Source organism: Uloborus diversus, chromosome 7 (assembly GCF_026930045.1).
Source record: "Uloborus diversus isolate 005 chromosome 7, Udiv.v.3.1, whole genome shotgun sequence".
In the NCBI taxonomy this organism is placed as follows: Eukaryota; Metazoa; Arthropoda; class Arachnida; order Araneae; family Uloboridae; genus Uloborus; species Uloborus diversus.
In genome coordinates, this window is record NC_072737.1 from 71778200 (window position 1) to 71796203 (window position 18004).

The 18004-nt window shown below is 34.7% G+C and overlaps 1 protein-coding gene across 1 annotated transcript in view; it reads left to right on the plus strand.

Annotated features, from left to right (window-relative positions):
* The window catches only part of LOC129226735 (acetoacetyl-CoA synthetase-like), a 161268-nt gene that overhangs the window by 99288 nt on the left and 43976 nt on the right, over positions 1-18004 (plus strand). The window contains exons 10-12 of the mRNA XM_054861364.1: positions 2587-2664; positions 4267-4456; positions 7778-7900. Of these exons, the coding sequence (XP_054717339.1) occupies positions 2587-2664; positions 4267-4456; positions 7778-7900 (391 nt within the window). The remainder of the gene's footprint in view (positions 1-2586; positions 2665-4266; positions 4457-7777; positions 7901-18004) is intronic.

Genomic DNA, 18004 nt, shown 5'->3' on the forward strand with positions numbered 1-18004 from the left:
TTCAAAATGGGATGGCATGGTAGATCAAGGCTCGTTATCTGCATACGAATCAGTGCATAGAAACTCAAGATTCGTACGAAAATTCACGCTGTTTGGTGTTTAACAAAAATAGTGCTGGATGCTGAAAAAGTTTTTTCTCTGAAATTCTGTTTTATTCTTGAAATATTTAAAAGTAAAATGTCAGCAAGGCATCATTTGATAACCTACAATCGAGGATGAGCAGTTGGACGACTGGAAGCAGGTCAAAGTGTCACCACTGTAGCTGCTGAAATGGCTGTAACAAAAAGTGTCATCTCGCGATTAAAGAAGGTCGCTGAAGATGGAAATTCTTTGCAAAAGCAAGCCAGGGGTCGTGGTAAAAACACCATACCTTCAGAGGATCGGTATGTAGCCCTCGTGGCAAAAAGGAACAGAAAATTCACTCCTGGAGGGATAGCTGCAAATTTTACAACCCTTACCGGTGCACATGTTTCTGCAAGAACTATGTCATGGCGATTAAAAAATGTCGGTATGCACGGAAGCCCGTACGTTGCATCCCACTTCAACCACGCCATCGTCGAGAGAGATTACGCTGCTGTAAGGAACATGTTGGTTGGGATCGTCAAAATTGGTCTAGAGTGATGTTCTCTGATGAATCTCGTTTCAGTGTGACAGGTGATTTTGGTCACCAACTACTGTGGAGAGAGCGTGAAACACGTTATGCACAAAAATTTGTTTGTGAACGTGATCGGTACGGCCCAGGCGTGATGGTGCGGGCGGGCATCTTGCACAATGGCGGAACAGCGCTTCACATTTTTAAACAAGGAAGAGTTACGTCGCAAAGGTATTGCAGAGAAGTTATACTGGATTATGTTCGTCTTTTTAGGGGGGGGGGGGGCTGTAGGTCCAGACTTTCTTTTTATGGCCGGCAATGCACTGCCACACAGGAGCATTAAAGTATCAGACACACTGCAAAGTGAAAACATTCTCCGTATGTAGTAGCCTGCGTTCTCTAACGACTTAAATCCAATTGAACATGCCTGGGAGGGTCTTGGCAGGCATGTTACGCAAAGAACCTTCTCTCCAGAACAGTACAAGAACACAAATCCGCCTTGAGAGAGGAGTGGGAAAATATCCCCAAGGAACTCCTTGATATGTGGGGAGTATGGAAAACAGATGCAAAATGTGCATTAGTGTCTATGGTAATCACACGTTATACTAAAGTACTCATGTCTCCATCATTTTGACCTAGATCAGTTTTTTGTTGTTGTTTAAAAATTATATAAGTAGGATTTTTTTTTTAATTTTAAGTTTTTACTTAATTGATGCAGTAATATCTGTACTATTTTGTACTTATAATAAAGGCACATCCTCCCTACTATGTACTTAGTTCTGTTTCTTTAATCATTGTCTATTCTTAACTATTCTAGAAAACGTAATTGTTCCTTAGCAATTGTCAAGGAAGTGTAGTAAAAAAAAAATCACACAAAATCCCGACCCCCACTCTTCTTGCTTCCCACAAACTGTTCCGAAATAATGCAAGAGTAGAGCTATGATTATACGCGTACAGCTCAAAAATTAATGCTGTTACAGGGGTGTTTCTTTTTCTATTTCACTCCTAACAGTATTATAAACCAGTAGTACCCAACTTACGGCTTGCGGGCCACGTGCGGCCCGTGAAGTTGATCCGTGTGGATCGTTGCTTTGTGAAATGTTACAACTCGGAGAGCACGATTAATGACAATGCTACAAATTAGGAGCCAAATATTTAGGAAATGGTTACTGAAAAACAGGTGTCATTATTTTAACGAAAGAAGCATCAAGTAATGATAACAAAAACTATTGATTTGCATTTTTTTTTCTTTTCCGTATTTTCCCCTTTAATTTAGAAAAGAATAGAATATTTTGAAATTTTATATGTGCTCTAGCCCGCTAGAACGATATTAGTATGATCTGCAGCCTTCGGGAGAAAATGTTGGGGACCCACAACCCATTTTAATAAACAACCCAAGATGCCCAAGATTGCTACCACCCTGCGCAGACAGACTCAAACACGTTGTGTATCAGTGAATTCCACTAAAGAGTCTTTTATTTTTATTAAGTGCTCAAAGTAAATGTTTTAGTTGGTATTTTGCATTTTGTTACTCTGTCACTTTTAATCGAACGCATGTGAATGTTAGTTTGTCTTATTTCTTAGTTTGCTATATATGAATGGATTTGTGAGAAAGATTGGTTAATTTTAAGTTGCTGAAACAGTTACGAAAACAAAATAAATACACTCGGTGAACTTTGTAACAAAAAATTTGGGGCCCTTTGTCACAAGAATAAAACCAATGTACGAAGTGCCAAGAGTGGACTGACGAAAAATGTGAACGTGGCTCTGTCTTTTACATATGTTTAAATTGTGACGCAGATAAGGATAATAAAAATCTTAAGTGCCTATACAGCTAGGTTACTGAGTGACATTTCATTTGATTGCCTGATTGCAATACAATAGACCATTGTTGATTATGTAATTAATTATGAATGTAACCTATTATTTAAATAATGTAAAAAAATAGATATGACAGTCCGTTTAGAAGTTTAATGACGTGATAAATCTTTCAGTCATTTTTAGCACCTTTAAGAGATCTTGGACTATCCTGGGACTGCACAAATGATGATGTATTGTTGAGCTATACACCAGTAAGTAGCACATAAATTATTTAAGGTTTACCTAAATTATTGCTTAAAATTAGTTCAAAAAAGTTCTAGGTTACCTTCTAATTGCCACGGAAAATTCAAATAAAAATTTACCTTGTGAAGAAAAATCAGGTTCTTTCTATTGATATAAATACTGTTACGAGTCCAGCCACTTCAAGAAATTCTTTAATGACGACACAGTTCTTGAGAAAACACAAGAGATTTATTTACAACTATTTACAAGAAATATCCTTAGCAACTGCTAAATTAACCATAGCAATTTGGCAAATATCAATTAACACCGTAAACTCAACGGTCCTACACGTATTCACATCAAAATACGCAAAAACACAGCGCAAAGACTAATACACACTTCCAGCGGAACGCTGAAAACGAGACTCCACAGTTAGAAAACAAACAGACTCCTCTATTCACAAGATGCTCGGCGTTTTATACCGAGCGAAGAAATATCTAGAAAATCCTACAAAGTCTACAAATTTATCATATTTTCTTTTTATTCCATTCACAAAGCTTATCGTTCAGGAGTGGGGGGACCGTATACTTCATTCGAATGTAAGGTAGTTGTATATTCATTACGAGAAACTATTTACAGGTTAAGTTACTACAATAATTATAGATGAAGAATAATGGAATAAACGCCAAATTTAGCCAGATTACAACAAATTAATCATAAAAATAAGTATTTACAGAATTTGTCACAATACTAATATACGCGAACATTTCTTCGTTCACATATTAGAGGATTTATTCGGAAATGATGCTTAAAATTAACTAAAAGATGATGGTTCATTATTCAATTAGGTTATAGAGTAATATGTTGTCACCAGGTCTGAGATTGCATAGATTGCATACCAAACATGAAAGGAAACCGATCGCAAGAAGGTGAAGAGAATTGAGTTGAAAAATTTCATGACAAACATACATAGATAAATACCTGCATACAAATGAAGCCAATAATAATAATAAAAAAAAGTTAAACAAAAAGATGTACAACAGCATTTTTAAAAGTATTCATTTTTTCAATATTTTAAGTATAAAAAATCGAAGGTAGTTAAGCTAGATGAAAGGCTAATTGTATTTCAATTTCATTACTAATTATTTATTTTTCTCAATAACACATTTTTACCGATACCTTATGCTGCCCGCCTTGTCTAGTGGTCAGAGGAGTCTGACTGGGATGAGGTGGTCCCGGGTTCGAATCCCGGCTCGGGCATGGATGTACTTTCTCTCTCCTGCCCTTCCTTTATGGAATGTGTTGTTGTGCTGCGAATGGTTGCCTACCCTATAAACGGGTCCCTATGGCATGTGTGTACTGTGGAAGTCAGACTTCACATCAAATTATGGTACAGTTGGAAAAGTGAAGCAGCACACCCGAAATTGCCAGTCTAAGCTGGCACAAGCCAACAACAACCGATACCTTATAAGTAAATAATTAATAATTAAAGTAAGATAGAACATTGAGAGTCTTCAAACATTTGCTTCTTAAAAAAAAATACATAAAATAAGTTAACAACGGGATTATTTTCTTTTAATCTGTGTCTTTTAAAACATATCGATCTATATATATATTTTTTTTTTTTTCAGGTTGGCTGGGTCACGTGGAATTTCCTTGAATGTTCATTATATTTTGGACTAACGCTTGTCCTCTACGATGGTTTTCCTTTTGAAGGGACTTCAACTCGTTTCTGGGACCTAGTGGACAAGTTTGGAATTACTTCGAGTTTTATAACAAGCCGTGCAGCTGAAAGAATGGAGAACAAAAAATACATTCCAAGTGATTTTTTAACTTATAATTTGACAGCGTTTCATATCGAGTTTCAAAAAATCCTATTTATGTCAGAAATAATGAAGTTACATACCGTTCTTCGAAAAGATTAGGGGGATCAAACAGTAACGTCGCATTTTTTTCGAATAGATAAAATTTTAAGAGATTTTTTTTAATCCATAACGTAATTACCCCGCTATCGACAGCCATTTGCCATCTAGTATGCAAGTTGTCAGTCCCGAATCGATAAAAGTCAATTGATTTGTGCAGCAAAATATCTGGAAATGGCATCTTGGATACCGGCCAAATTTTTAACCTTTTTGTGTTATAGAAAATATTTTAGTGATTGGAAGAAACGGAAATCAGATAAATCAGATAGTGAAACTTGTGGTGAGAATATTTTTACAGAATAAGAATCAACAGAAAAAGAGTGATCCTGAAACCAGACAATGCCAGACCACACTTCTGAAGGCGAATCCTTAAAAAAATAATGAGTTCTGGTGAGTAGCTTCACCCATCATATTTACTTGACTTTGCGCAGTCTGATTTCCCTTCAATCCGATCTACATGAGACAAAAAATGATAATTTGTTCATTATTCAAAATGGCATCTCCAGACATTTTGCTCACAAGCGATTGATTTCTATTAATCCTGAAATAAAAATTTCAGCTTTCCACGACAAAAGTTTGTTAAGAACGCGGGTAATTACATCGTTGATTAAAAATAAAAACTGAAAAAAAAAGTTTCTTTTTTTTTTCTTTTTTAGATAACTACAACATTACTTTCCAGTCCCACTTATGCATCAAAATTAGCTTTAAAATACTTTTGAAAAATGTACTACGAGCGGCACCCAGGTTTTTAACAGTCAGAAACAAAATTAAATGCAAAGGATTAAAAAATAAGAGTTAAAAAGAAGAACCTGCGTTTTATGTCTCAATTTGGGCGGTAAAAGTTTCATAATCTAAACACTGGGTGCTGCCTGTGTTAGAGATAATTATGATAAGCAATAGCAAGTCATTTGTTTTTTTAATAGAATGTGAACACGAAACTATTCGCTGGGTGAAGGAATTTTACGTCACGGCCGCTTTAAGGGTTAATAGAATGGACACGAAACTGTTCATTTCGTGTCCATTCTATGTACGTTTCAAACACAACAGTATCTCTCTGGTGTGTTTTTTCTAGCCCTTTTTTTTAGCTATCCAAAAATAAAAGAATTTCGATCTTGGAAACTTAAAATCTGCTGTGAAATTTTATTAAGATCAGAGATGGTTGGGTCGAGAACAGTAGGTCACTTGACATGGAATGACTCCCAAAAATTTCTCTTTCGCAATAAAATGATAATTTGTTTTGGTAAAAGCATCCAATTTAACAGTTAAAAATATCTAGGTGAGCCATTAGTGTGACAGTATTTTCTGGCAGATGTTGGCATTTTACGCCTTTGGCCACTTTCAAATCCGCGTCAAATGCTCATCCGATAGATTTTAAAGATTTAGAAAGTTATTTAAGTCCCTATCGCATTATGCGGCATATTAATGGTCTTTTGTCTGTCTCTTTAGCTCATAGCCTCGTGGCTAAATAAAATTCCAATTGGAATTTCATATCCTCATAATCCCTGTGCCTGCATCTGGTGATAAACAGGGCGTCAAAATTTGGAATTGCCAATATCAATATGACAAAACGAGATGCTCTAGACTCAGCCTCCATGAAAGACTAAGAAAACTAAATACTACAGGCATGAAGCGTCATTTTTATTAAAGCTGAACAAAGTCTACGCAGGAGCCTGGTAGTTGACGCCTTTAATTTCCCTCAAACTTTCAGGATGTATTAGCAGTTTTGTCATAGGAAAAAGTGAAGCTTCTTTCCTCTCAAATCTAACTTGTTGGCCCTTAAGTAAAGGTCAAAGTTTCAGCTCGTGAATATATGGGACTAAATATATGATCGTCTTGCTCCAAAAGCAATGAGTGACACGTGCCAGTTTTTTTTAATGTGGATACTACTTAATACTACACGCTATCGTAAATAACTTGGTGACTCACTTTTGGCATGGGGGGAAAGGTCAATTAAAAATGCTATTTTCGTAACAAGGCAAAAAAAGCCTTGTTTGCGCCCGGATACCTGCTAAAGTCATGGGTGACCTCCGGAAAGAAGTGTGGATGAATTACTCACTATAGAATAATACTCAATAAAACAGAAAATAACATGGGTTGCTCTTCGCTTGCGTAAATAGTGCGTATTGTGTGTCTCCGTGATAATTCTCTACACAATACGTTTAATCGTTCCACCGATGCTATCAACAGCCCCCTTCATGTGACTTTGTGGCATTCATAGAATCTTACAAATATTAATAGTTTCAGCTCAATTATTTTTAATAATTGATCAATCTTTTCAATTAAGTGTGATAACGATGAAAAATATTTTTAAACTAAGTTTTGGAAACTGCCCTCAGTTATTATATTTTCACCTTAAAAACTTGTGTAATCGATTCAGTATTTGTTAAAGTAAATTTTAATATCGTTTTAAGTACGTTTGTTGTTCGAAAAAATATCAAAATAAGTGAAATGAGTGAAAACTGAAAACTGAGGACATGCAACGTGCTATAGCAAAATCCTTGTCGTCAAGTAAAACCTTTACATATTAAAATTTTTAACTTGGATGAAACATGACTCACATTTGTTCAAAAGAGGTCCCATGAAAATTTAGATAAGAAGAGTAAGTCACATGTTAGAAAATATCAAGTGGTGAGTGAGGTGTGGTGAAAACAGCTGTGTTGTGCGAGTCCTGATAGATTTTTATGTTTCTCCAGTGATAAAAAATAATTTGAAGAAGAAAAAAAACAATTTTCTCTTTTTGAACAATTTACTATTATTTGCAGTGTTTGTTTATCTTTTGTAATAACTAATTATATTTTACAGTTTGATTTTCTGATTTGAGAATGTGATCCATCCACAGCAACAGGTTCCCATGAATGGACCACGTGCTAAAACATTTCTTTTTAATTTCTTTTCTTTATTGAATACAGTTAACATAAAAGCGAACATTTTTATTAAAGGAGAAATATACTGAGTAATTATCCCTATCGTCAATATAAAGTTTGAGTCTGAACTACTTCGTTAAAAAGATCAAATGTGTTATGTGGTTTATTGACGGCAACTTAACCTATATATGTATTGCAACAGAGCTTACTTAAACTATCGAATATTCAACTGATTTGATGAACTGCGTTTTGTGTCCACAAGTACTTACATTTTTATTTTTCAATGACACACAAGTATCATTAAATAACATTGAAACTTTCTTTGTAAGAATTTTAACTTAATTTATTTTTTGTAGCTAAACTGCACAGTTTGAGGAGTTTGAAAATACTTTGTCCCATGGGAAATGTCTGCAAGCCTCAAACATTTGAGTTTTTCACGAAGACTGTCAAACCTGGATTATTTTTTTCATCTGCCTACGGTGAGAAACTACATGATGAAGATTTTTAAAAAATGTGCTCCAGTGGCTTATACAATGTTTTTTGGAGGCTTCCAATATAGTAAAGTTTTCAACATTTTGTTTTGTTTTGTTTTTTTGGAATTTGAATTTTTTGGAGGAGGATACAACTTAGATTTTTCAATTTTTCCAAGGTGGGGACAAAACTTGATACTGTCTCCCTGTTCATCTTCCTTCAAGATTCTTTATCAAGTTTTATTCATTTATTTATTTTTGAACGCATAAAAGGGATTTATTCATAAAAACTAAGCAAAGTTGAATACTGAGAAATTCCTTATGTCGAGCAGTGTATTACTTCGAAGCAAAATGAATACTAAAAGTTACGATCGTCGAAATTGAAGTTGTATTAACACCCTTTTCAACACTCTTTCAATGTATTAAAAGAAGGAGGAGATGTGTGCATGAAGCCTGCCTGAAAGAATTTTCTAAATTGAAGCAAAATATTGCAGGTTTTAGTATACTTAGAAAATAGGAGAAGTTGAGTTATCTGAGGAACTACTTCTTCAAAATTGATGTTTGTTTTACGATATCTTTGATGACGCCTCCTCTGAGAACTTACTAAAATAAAGCTATTTTAAATACCTGCCCTTTCTTCCTCAAATCTAGACTAAAATTGCGTTCTGCGAGTTCCATTTCAAGTAGATTCCAATAAAGAGCAACTCCACTCCCATCCAACGTAGACAAAGAGAACATTAAAATGTTTTTAAGAGGTTAGAGTTTTTTAATCTCCATCGCCCCCTCCCTAAGCCTCAATAACGAAATAATTCTGCAGAGAACTTCCAAACCCTCTCCCTTCACTTAACGTCAGCACCCTTGGCATAAAAGTGAAATTTTTGGTCTTTAGATATGAAATTTTTCCGAGGGAGAGCATCCACTCCCTTCCCTAACGAGTCCGAAATTTCGTTTTGAAGTTTCAATGTTATTAAAACTTTTCTGTGGCCCCAACCCCCAAATCTTTCTCCTAGTGTTATCGATAATAAAAAATGCGTTTTCAGGAGTTCCGTTTGCAAAAACTTTTGAAGGACAGCTATTTAACGTAACTTTCGGTCACGTTACAGGCGTTACTCTAAAATCTCATGAGGTAGCTAATAATTGCTCATTTTAGAATTTTGTGCTAAAAACTTCATACCGAGCCCCCGAACGTCCCCCCCCCCCAGAGAAAACTTAAAGTTTTCTCTGCCTTTTCATAGCCGGGAACAGGCTTTAGTTTAAAAAAAACATTAAAAGGCACCTTCTCATCACTCTGTCGTCCTTAAACATACACTGTATCGCCAAAAATATTTGGGCACTTTCAAAAATTCACATTTTAATGAATTTCTTGAAAAATCAGAGATCAATTGCTCTGTAACCTTTGTCACACAGAAGCAATGTTCCAGCAGTCATCTTACAATAAAAAGTACATCACATATGCATTTAGGGACTCAGCAACAAATTAAGAAAACATCAAAAGTTTTTCGATCATCTTTTATCTTAAATATCTGAAAGTTATAAATTTCAAAAAAAAATTATAAACTGTGATTTTTTTTTTCATATTTTCGTGATGGTAAATTTTGGTTAAATTTTTAAGATGGTTAAATTTTTCAATTTAAGTATCATAAATTAGAAATAGTAGATGCCGTTGTAGATTTAAAAAAAAAGCAGCGGAATTAATTTTTAAAAGTAAAACTCTATAATCATATACAAGTAAGAACAAACGTTTGCCAAGATGTCTCTGCATATGATATCCAAAACTTTCAATGCACGAGTAATAATTAAAAAACAAATGCATTTCCCTACTGCGTTTTAAAGTTAACAACGTTTTTTTTTTTTTTTTTTTTTTTTTTTTTTTGCAGAGGAGGGAGAGAGGGGAGGGGGCGATGGGGGGGGGGGGGGTTCAACCGAGCACAGAAATGTTTCGTAATTGGCACACTGAAATGAGCATTTATACTATTTTTAATGATGTTGGAGAGAAGGGGGATTGCGACTTTCTTGATTAAATTTTTCAATTTTGTTTCTCTACAACTAAGCTTAGTCGATTTTTGGTAATGTTAATGGTACTAAAAGCTCGGGATCCTCTCCTGCCAAATGTTTTGTTTTACTCTTGATGAAAATTTTTGTTTTACCTGTATTCAAACATTTAGAACTACTTGTCTGATGTGAGTATTCATAAGAAAATTTTGAGTTACTCCTTGTACTTAACCTTCCTTTTTTCTCTATTTCAAACATATTTCGAGGGTCCATCCATTTTTTTTTTTTTTTAACAAATTTTCAGAACAATTTTTTTTTCAAAAAAAAAAAATACATATGTGAATATGTCGGCGGCCTCTATGAAGCCATTCCATTTATTTATTTTTCAAACTGAAGGGTCATAAACTATGGGTTTTATTAATCAGGGCTGCCAAGAGCAAAATTGTACTCTATGTTAATGTTTTTGCCATGGCTTTCTCTCTTTATGCTAATTTTACTCTCCACGTACTACTTCAATTCCGAGCCGGACCCCAAAAATTGCGACAAGACACACATATTAACTCGGCGGCCCAGTGAGTAGTGTACTGAATACACTTTATTCCGTTAAAAAATTTTTGAAGAGTGCATTTCCGCAGCCCTTGCTTAGATAAGCTTAATGAAAAAAAATATGGATATTCCTAAATTATTCTTTAAGATTGCATTTTCTATTGAAAATTTATCGATAAAATATTTTTCTCACTTTTATTACAATGGTTCATAATTGTCGCTATTTTATTTTTTTAAAACAGCGAAAGTTTTCCTTTTCTTCGTTTGTTGCATCTCCATTTCTGATTAAGAGGGCGGGGGTTGCCCCCCCCCCCCCAACGCCAGTAGCGACGATTCAGCGAGAGAGTGATGTGTACTACTCCCAAAAATCGCAACAGTAGAGAGAAAGTGAAGTCTCACTGACCACTATTCAATAATGCGATGCAAATTCAACCAGAGGTATATGCCAGAGGATGTTAATGAGCGAGAGTGATGTTTGATGTCTCAACACATTTAACGCTCTTTCTGCATTTTGCGCTGGTTAACATATGGAGCATTGTATTATGTCATCTTTTCTAAATGTATATATATGTTGGTAAAATAAGAAATAACAACGTTCAAAAGCACAAATTGCAGATTATTGCGGACACGTATTTCGGCGATGCAAGGAAAGCATTTTTAATGCAAAAGAAATGAGCTAATGGATGAAAGACATCCTTTGACTTCACTCGGTTCATCCATAAGCTCATTTCTTCTGCATTGAAAAAAAAGGTTCCTTGTAACGCCGAAACACATGTCTGCAGTAATTTGCAATTTGTACTTTTTGGAGTTCTTATTTCTTATTTTACTTTTTACGCACAAAGGTATTTATTTAGCTTTATATATATGTACTAGAGGACCCGACAGATGTTGTTCTGTTCAAAATTTATAAATTGAAAAGTTTAAAAAATTCAATAAACTATCAAGTGTTTGAACCGTTCTGTTGAAAAAAAGAAGTTAAAAAAATGTTTTAATCTGCTATGGTGTCAGAATTCGTATATTTCTTACAACTTGATTTACCTAATGCCCACTGAGCAGTGGTTTTATTAACTATTTTTTCTCTCGTACTTGATGGTTTGTTCTTTCAGCCATACTCAAAAGATAAAAAGCGTCCTCAGATATTAAGTGTAAAAATTTAACTACCTATCTAGAACAAACGGAAATTCCCGCTGCAACATCCCTCGTATGAAAAGGAATAAACCAATCGAAAGCATATCATTCAGAAAAATGATAAAGGTAAAAACAGTTCTCTGGATAAGCGAGAATCACTCATCCCCCCCCCCCTTCCGATGTAAAATAAACACTTTCTTCAACTAAAATGACTAAAAACTCTTTAAAAACGAAAAGCAATTCTTTGCAATTTGAAATATTTCGCCAAATAATCAAAAAATACAATAAATTACATTAACAGTATCTTTAAAATGTAAACAAATGATTGCGCAACTCTATTGTTTATAGGGAAAGTCGCCAAGCGAGCACGTTACTGTAATCCAGCCGATCAGTGAGAGAAGGCAACTCCGACCGATTAGCGGTCCGAACGTTTGAACCAAAACTTTTTAAGCTTCATATATTGCCTAATTTGTTCTTTCCACCAAAGATAAAGATCTTCCACTGCACTGATCTTTTGTGTACAGAACAACCCTGTTGTAATTTATCTGGATGAAAATAAAATTTGTTTCGTTTTTAAATTCCATCATTTTTTCCTTTAATAATGTGCTGATTAGTTAGATAATCTTTAAATTATTCTTGACATTGGTGCCAAAACTCAGATGGATTTCAGCCGAGAAACGAATGTTGCTAGCGGTACTTTCTGATCATTTGGTTAGGAAAACCTAAAGCACCGATCCAGTCACATGGTTCAACTACGACGACAGAATACACGTTTTGCGTGAACCTTGCAGTACTTTACTTTAAAATATATCACTGGACCTAAAATCTTTGCTTTCAAGAAATGAAGGCTTTACTCTCACTCTCTACGTTTTATCTATTTACAGTTGACGTATCACAGTAGGAAATTTCATTATAAAAAGCAGAGCTGGCTTTCTTATTGTCCTCTGGCAACGGGTTAAATATTTATTTCAGTTCTCGCTCAACAATAGGTTAAAATAAATATTAATCATTTGGGAGATTTTGCCATCCAATGTTTAAATTAATTAATTAATTAACAAAAACGTTTCCGATTCGATCCATCGCGCTTCGAAACCATGCTTGCCACAACTTAATTACAAATCAAAAATTTGATCAAAATCGGTCCAGCCGTTTAAAAGCCTTATGGGGACAAACGTACGCACAGAAGATTTTTATATATTAAGATACAGTAGGATGGGCCGAAAAAATCGAATTTTTGCAGCGCACTTTTTAGAACTTTAGAAACTTTTAGAACACTAATTACTGTGCAAAATTTCGTGATGAGTTAATGTCTTCTGCTCTGGCAAGAGACTTGAGTTTTTGAGAGTTTTAGAAAAACATCAAATTAAGGGAAATTTTTTAAAATGTTTTAAACTCGGGCTGAACTTTTCTCCTTAGCGCGGTAGTTTTCTAACTTCCTAACACAAACTACTGCGTAAATTTTCAAGCCGGTGAGTTATTTTTTTCTGCTTTAGCAAAGGCTTGAAATTTGAGAATTTTACATAAATTTCCTTAAATACAAGTGACACATTACAAAGTACCTACGTACCTAATACCCTGCAATGCTTCAAATTTTTAATCACATCAACGGCATAAGAGAACCCATTGAACCAGTTCCTTCCTTTAAAAGGTTAGGGTGAAGGGGGACAACGGCCCCCTTTACTTAAAAAAAACTAACGTTTATATGTATAAGTGGGCGTGGATAAAATTTCATTGATTTCACGCCCTTTACTCCCCCCCCCCTGAAAAAATTGAAATAACGGGCTTGTCAAGAACTGAAATATACTTTATTTCGTTGTTTATACAAAAAAAATGAAAAGAAAGTCAAGTGGTTTAAATATTTGTCAGAAGTTGTCTGCTGTATCTGATGCATAATTGCGAAATATTTTCAATTCACTAGATTAAAAGGTGGAATTAGTGACCAATAGAAGCAAAAGCTTTACAGACCCCCTCCAGTGGGCTATTTTCCTTTTACATCTTAACGAACTCTCATTGCGGCATCTCTTCCAGTTTGTTAATGGTTCTAAGTCAGTCAGGCTCAAAAGCTTACCCCAGTAAAATTAGAAAAAGGCTGTGCGACTCAGAAAATGCGTTCCATAGTTGGTTTCAAGCCATTAGATTACAAGTTGATTCAACGATAGTGAGTAAACACCAACAATATTTATTACTAATATTACATGCCGTAAAATAAGGCGTATGCTCTCATTATCATACTCGTACTAACCTCGATCTGGGTGCGGTAAATATGTCTCGCTGTCTGAAATTCAGTTAATAGAATATTGAGATTGTACACTTCAACTATAAAACTATCAACTGAGTTTCAAATCTTGGTCAAGTTTATTAATGTATATACTCCACCTTGGTTTAGAATAAAATCTAACCATTCTGTTAGAGATGGAGCTAAGCATGCGTGGGAATTCTTTTAGCATCAAGATACTTGCTAAAAAGGTTTCAATGTAATTGATTCCGTCAATTGCTCGGAAAGGTACATTTTGTAGTTTTAATAGGCGCATAGTGTATGATCTTTATCAGTAATTTTATAATTTTTCCTCAATGAATAGAAATCTATATCCTAAGAGCAGATCTAATTTTTTGCATATTTTCCAGAGTTTTTGCAACCGTATAAAAACATTCATTTTCAATCAATCTAGTATTTACATGCACTTAGATTTTATAATTAAAGACAGTGGAAATTTTGAATCTCTCCCCACTTCAACAGCCACACGATTAAAAAAAAATGTTTTTTTCCATTGAAATTTATACTTATTGCCAGAGCAGAGGAAACTAACCCAGGTGTAGGAAAGTTTGCATAATAATTTATGTTAAGAGCTTACAAAATTAAAGACAAACCCGTTATTTCGATTTTTTTCAGGGGGGGATAAGGAGCTCAATGTAAGTGAACTCAATGAAATTTTATCGAAAAACCACGAAATTTATGTAAACTTCTCAAAACTCAGGCCTGTTGCACAGAGCAGAAAACTTTTACTCACAGACTTGAAATTTTACGCACTAGTTTGTGTCACAAAGTTAAAATATTATTACACTAATAAGGCTTAAAGTTCAGCTCAGCGGAACATAAAATATTTTTTAAATTTTCTCTTAATTTGATTTTTTTCTAAAAATCTCAAAATTCTCTTGCCAGAGCAGAAGACATTAACTCAGAATCAATTTTGCACAGGAATTAGTGTTAGAGAGTCTCAAACTTTCGCACTAAGGCTACGTGTTCTGCAAAATTTCGATATCTTCGGTCCACCCTAGTATACAGGGGTATAAGTACAGCGTTTACAGACTTTCAGCGCAGATAGAGTACACCTAGACGATGAGAAATCACACTGCAAAGCATAGTCGTGAACGCTTTCCTGACGTGATAGTGACGACACAAAGCACAAAAGGACACGAATAAGAGGAGAAAACATGATTATTATTTTTAATACAACAAAAATTCTGGCAATTTTTTTTTTTTTTTTTGGTGTACATGATATCTGTCGTTACGTAAACCGAATCATCAGATGACGGTGCCTGCGTGCATGCAGTTTTTGTTGCCGCGCTCGCTTTGACATTCGATCTTCAACGCGCCGGAGATGTGAGGATGGTTGGATCCTTAAGATTCTTTTTTCGGATAATAAACATGTTTTATTCTGTTATTCGTTTCTTGTCTTTTTGGTGATTTTTGTCGTCACAAGCGCACCAGAAAAACGTTTCCGATCATGCAATGCTGTGTGGTTTCCCATCGTCTAGGTGTACTCTATCTTCCCTGAAAGTCTGTAAACGCTGTACTGATGCACCCTGTATATATATTAGGGTAGTCCTTATCTTTCAACTTTCGAAAAAGTTAGCTCCCAACCTCCTATTTTGTTCCAATGGACAAAAAAATGATGTGTGCAAAATATTAGCTCAATCGAAAAAGTTTAAGGGTTGCCACAACAAGCATGAAATTATCAAATTTTCTCCAAAAAATTGATTATTTTTTCAACTCTTTTCAAGTTTAAAAATAAAGCATCTCGCATATTTGCATATTTGACGGACTTATATCTTCTTACAGGTGTTATTTTACTCTAACTGATTTTTTCAGAGACCTATGTCTTTTCCGCTTTTTCCTCTGACGTCTTTTGTGGCATCGAAGCTTTTTGGCCAAGACCCCATCCACGACTCGTCACGCATGCTTGCTACTGCAATTGTTTCTACATCAATCTTATGAAAGTTTCCCATGTCAGCTTTTTAATTGAGTTATTTTTGTAGGCACACGTAATTTTATGAGTAATTAGAAATATGATTTAATTTGAGTATTATCATCTATATCAGGATTCGGATCATGATAGTAAATATAATGTTTATATTATTAATTAAATCCTTTTTTTTTTCAAATGATTGGATGAAATTAATCTAATTCTATTTATATTATGTGCTTCGTTTGCTTATTTTCTAACTAAGTAACTAAGTCTTGTCTTTGTTCATTACCATTCCATCGTTTATTATTTCAATCCATGAAACAAATCAATTGTCGAGCTGGGAACAAATTTCATTTTTACGGTAGTTTGCTGCTTTGATATGAGAAATAAAGACAGCTGCTTTTTAATCTGAAGTTTTAAATAGAGTCACAATACATATGATCTACATCTATTTAAAAGTAAATTTGATGAATTGTACAAAATAAGAGTAAAGAGTTCCAGTTGAAACATCTTAGCCGAACATCAGTCCTCTCTCTGTCCAGTATCTCTCCCTTGCATCAACGTCTTCCGGTAGCTCATCACACAAGTTGAGAAAAGAATTTTTACAATGATCTTGTTGGCTACATTTCCAATCAAATTTTTGGAGCAAAGCTACCCTCGAATAGACAAGTTTTGAGCGTCTTTTTTTTACAATATAAAAGTTGTAAATATGACAAAAAAAGGAAGTGCAACATTAGTGATACAAGAAGTTTTGGTTTTCTGGCAAACAGACGAGAATTCCCACTAAAACAACAGATCAAAGCGTACACAAGTTAGTCAAACTCCATGATGAATGGAAAGTTTTGCAGAAAGTTTTTTCGAGAACTTCATACTAAGAAAAAGTGAGAAATTATGGACGATTTTTTCGCCATTGCTCATGCAGATGCTTTAGAAGATATCAAAAATTAAGAGGATAGGAAATTCTTTAGTGCCAAAAAGGAAGACCGGGCTCCATGGTTGGCGTTGACCTAAAATTAATACAAAAAGAAGCAAGGATATCAAAGAAAAAACCAATTGAAGTTGCCCGAGAGAAACGAACTTACGAAGAAATGGAACGACTATTAGTCGACACATTTTATGTATAGTTTCAAGCAACCCAAGCAGTGACTGTTTTGACGACAGTGACAGCCCTTCTTCTGTCATTGATAAACAATTACCAGAAATTGATATAGGAGCAGGGACATTTACGAGAACGGACAGTACGACTTACGCAGAAATACGAGGTACATTGCAGTTTTTTACTACTCGTCTATATGAAGTTTTTGATAGGTGTAAATCACAGATAGAAATGGAATTTACGTACTGGTAGCTGCTGCAGAAGCATTTGGACTTGATGCTAAAGACCTGATCATTAATCAAACTTCTTTTCAACGCCTCCGAAAGAAATTTAGAGAAGAAAGACATGCGGAAATTCAGAAAAAAAAATAATTTTAACGATTGCCAAGAGCTTGTCTTACACTGGGATGGAAAATTGCTCCCAGCACTCGCAGGAGTCGAAAAAACTGACAGACTGGCAATAATAGTAACTTTCCAAGGCAAGAAGCCAATGTTGGGAGTCCCTGAAATCTCATCTTTATCAGGAAAAGAACAAGCCATGGCTGTTTAAGAAGCAGTCGAAAAGTGGGAATTAAATGATAAAATTCAAACACTTTGCTGCGATACAACAGCCAGCAACACAGGTCGAATAAATGGTTCCTGTATTAATTTAGAAAAATTATTCGATCGTGATCTGGTGTCTCTTTCTTGTCGTCATCATATTTTTGAGTTAGTTTTAAAGGGATGTTCCGACTCTCTAATGAGTGCAACTTCTGGTCCAGACATGCCTCTTTTCACTCTTTTCAAAAGATTTTGAGAAAGCTGGACAAAACTCGACAATATATATATATATATATATATATATATATATATATATATATATATATATATATATATATATATCACTGGTAGCAATGAAATACCTCATGATATACGTTCAACCATGCTCGGATTTCTTGATCAACATCTTTCAGCTCAGAAAAACCAGCGCGATGATTACCGAGAACTGTTGAAATTAAGTATGATATTTTTTGGAGGGATTCCAAAGAGTGGGATATCATTTCGTAAGCCAGGAGCTGTAAGTTATGCTAGGTGGATGTCAAAATCCATTTATGCACTTAAGATTTACTTATTTCAGGATCAGTTTTCCCTTATCTGAAAGGGAGAAGAACTCTTTAAGAAGATT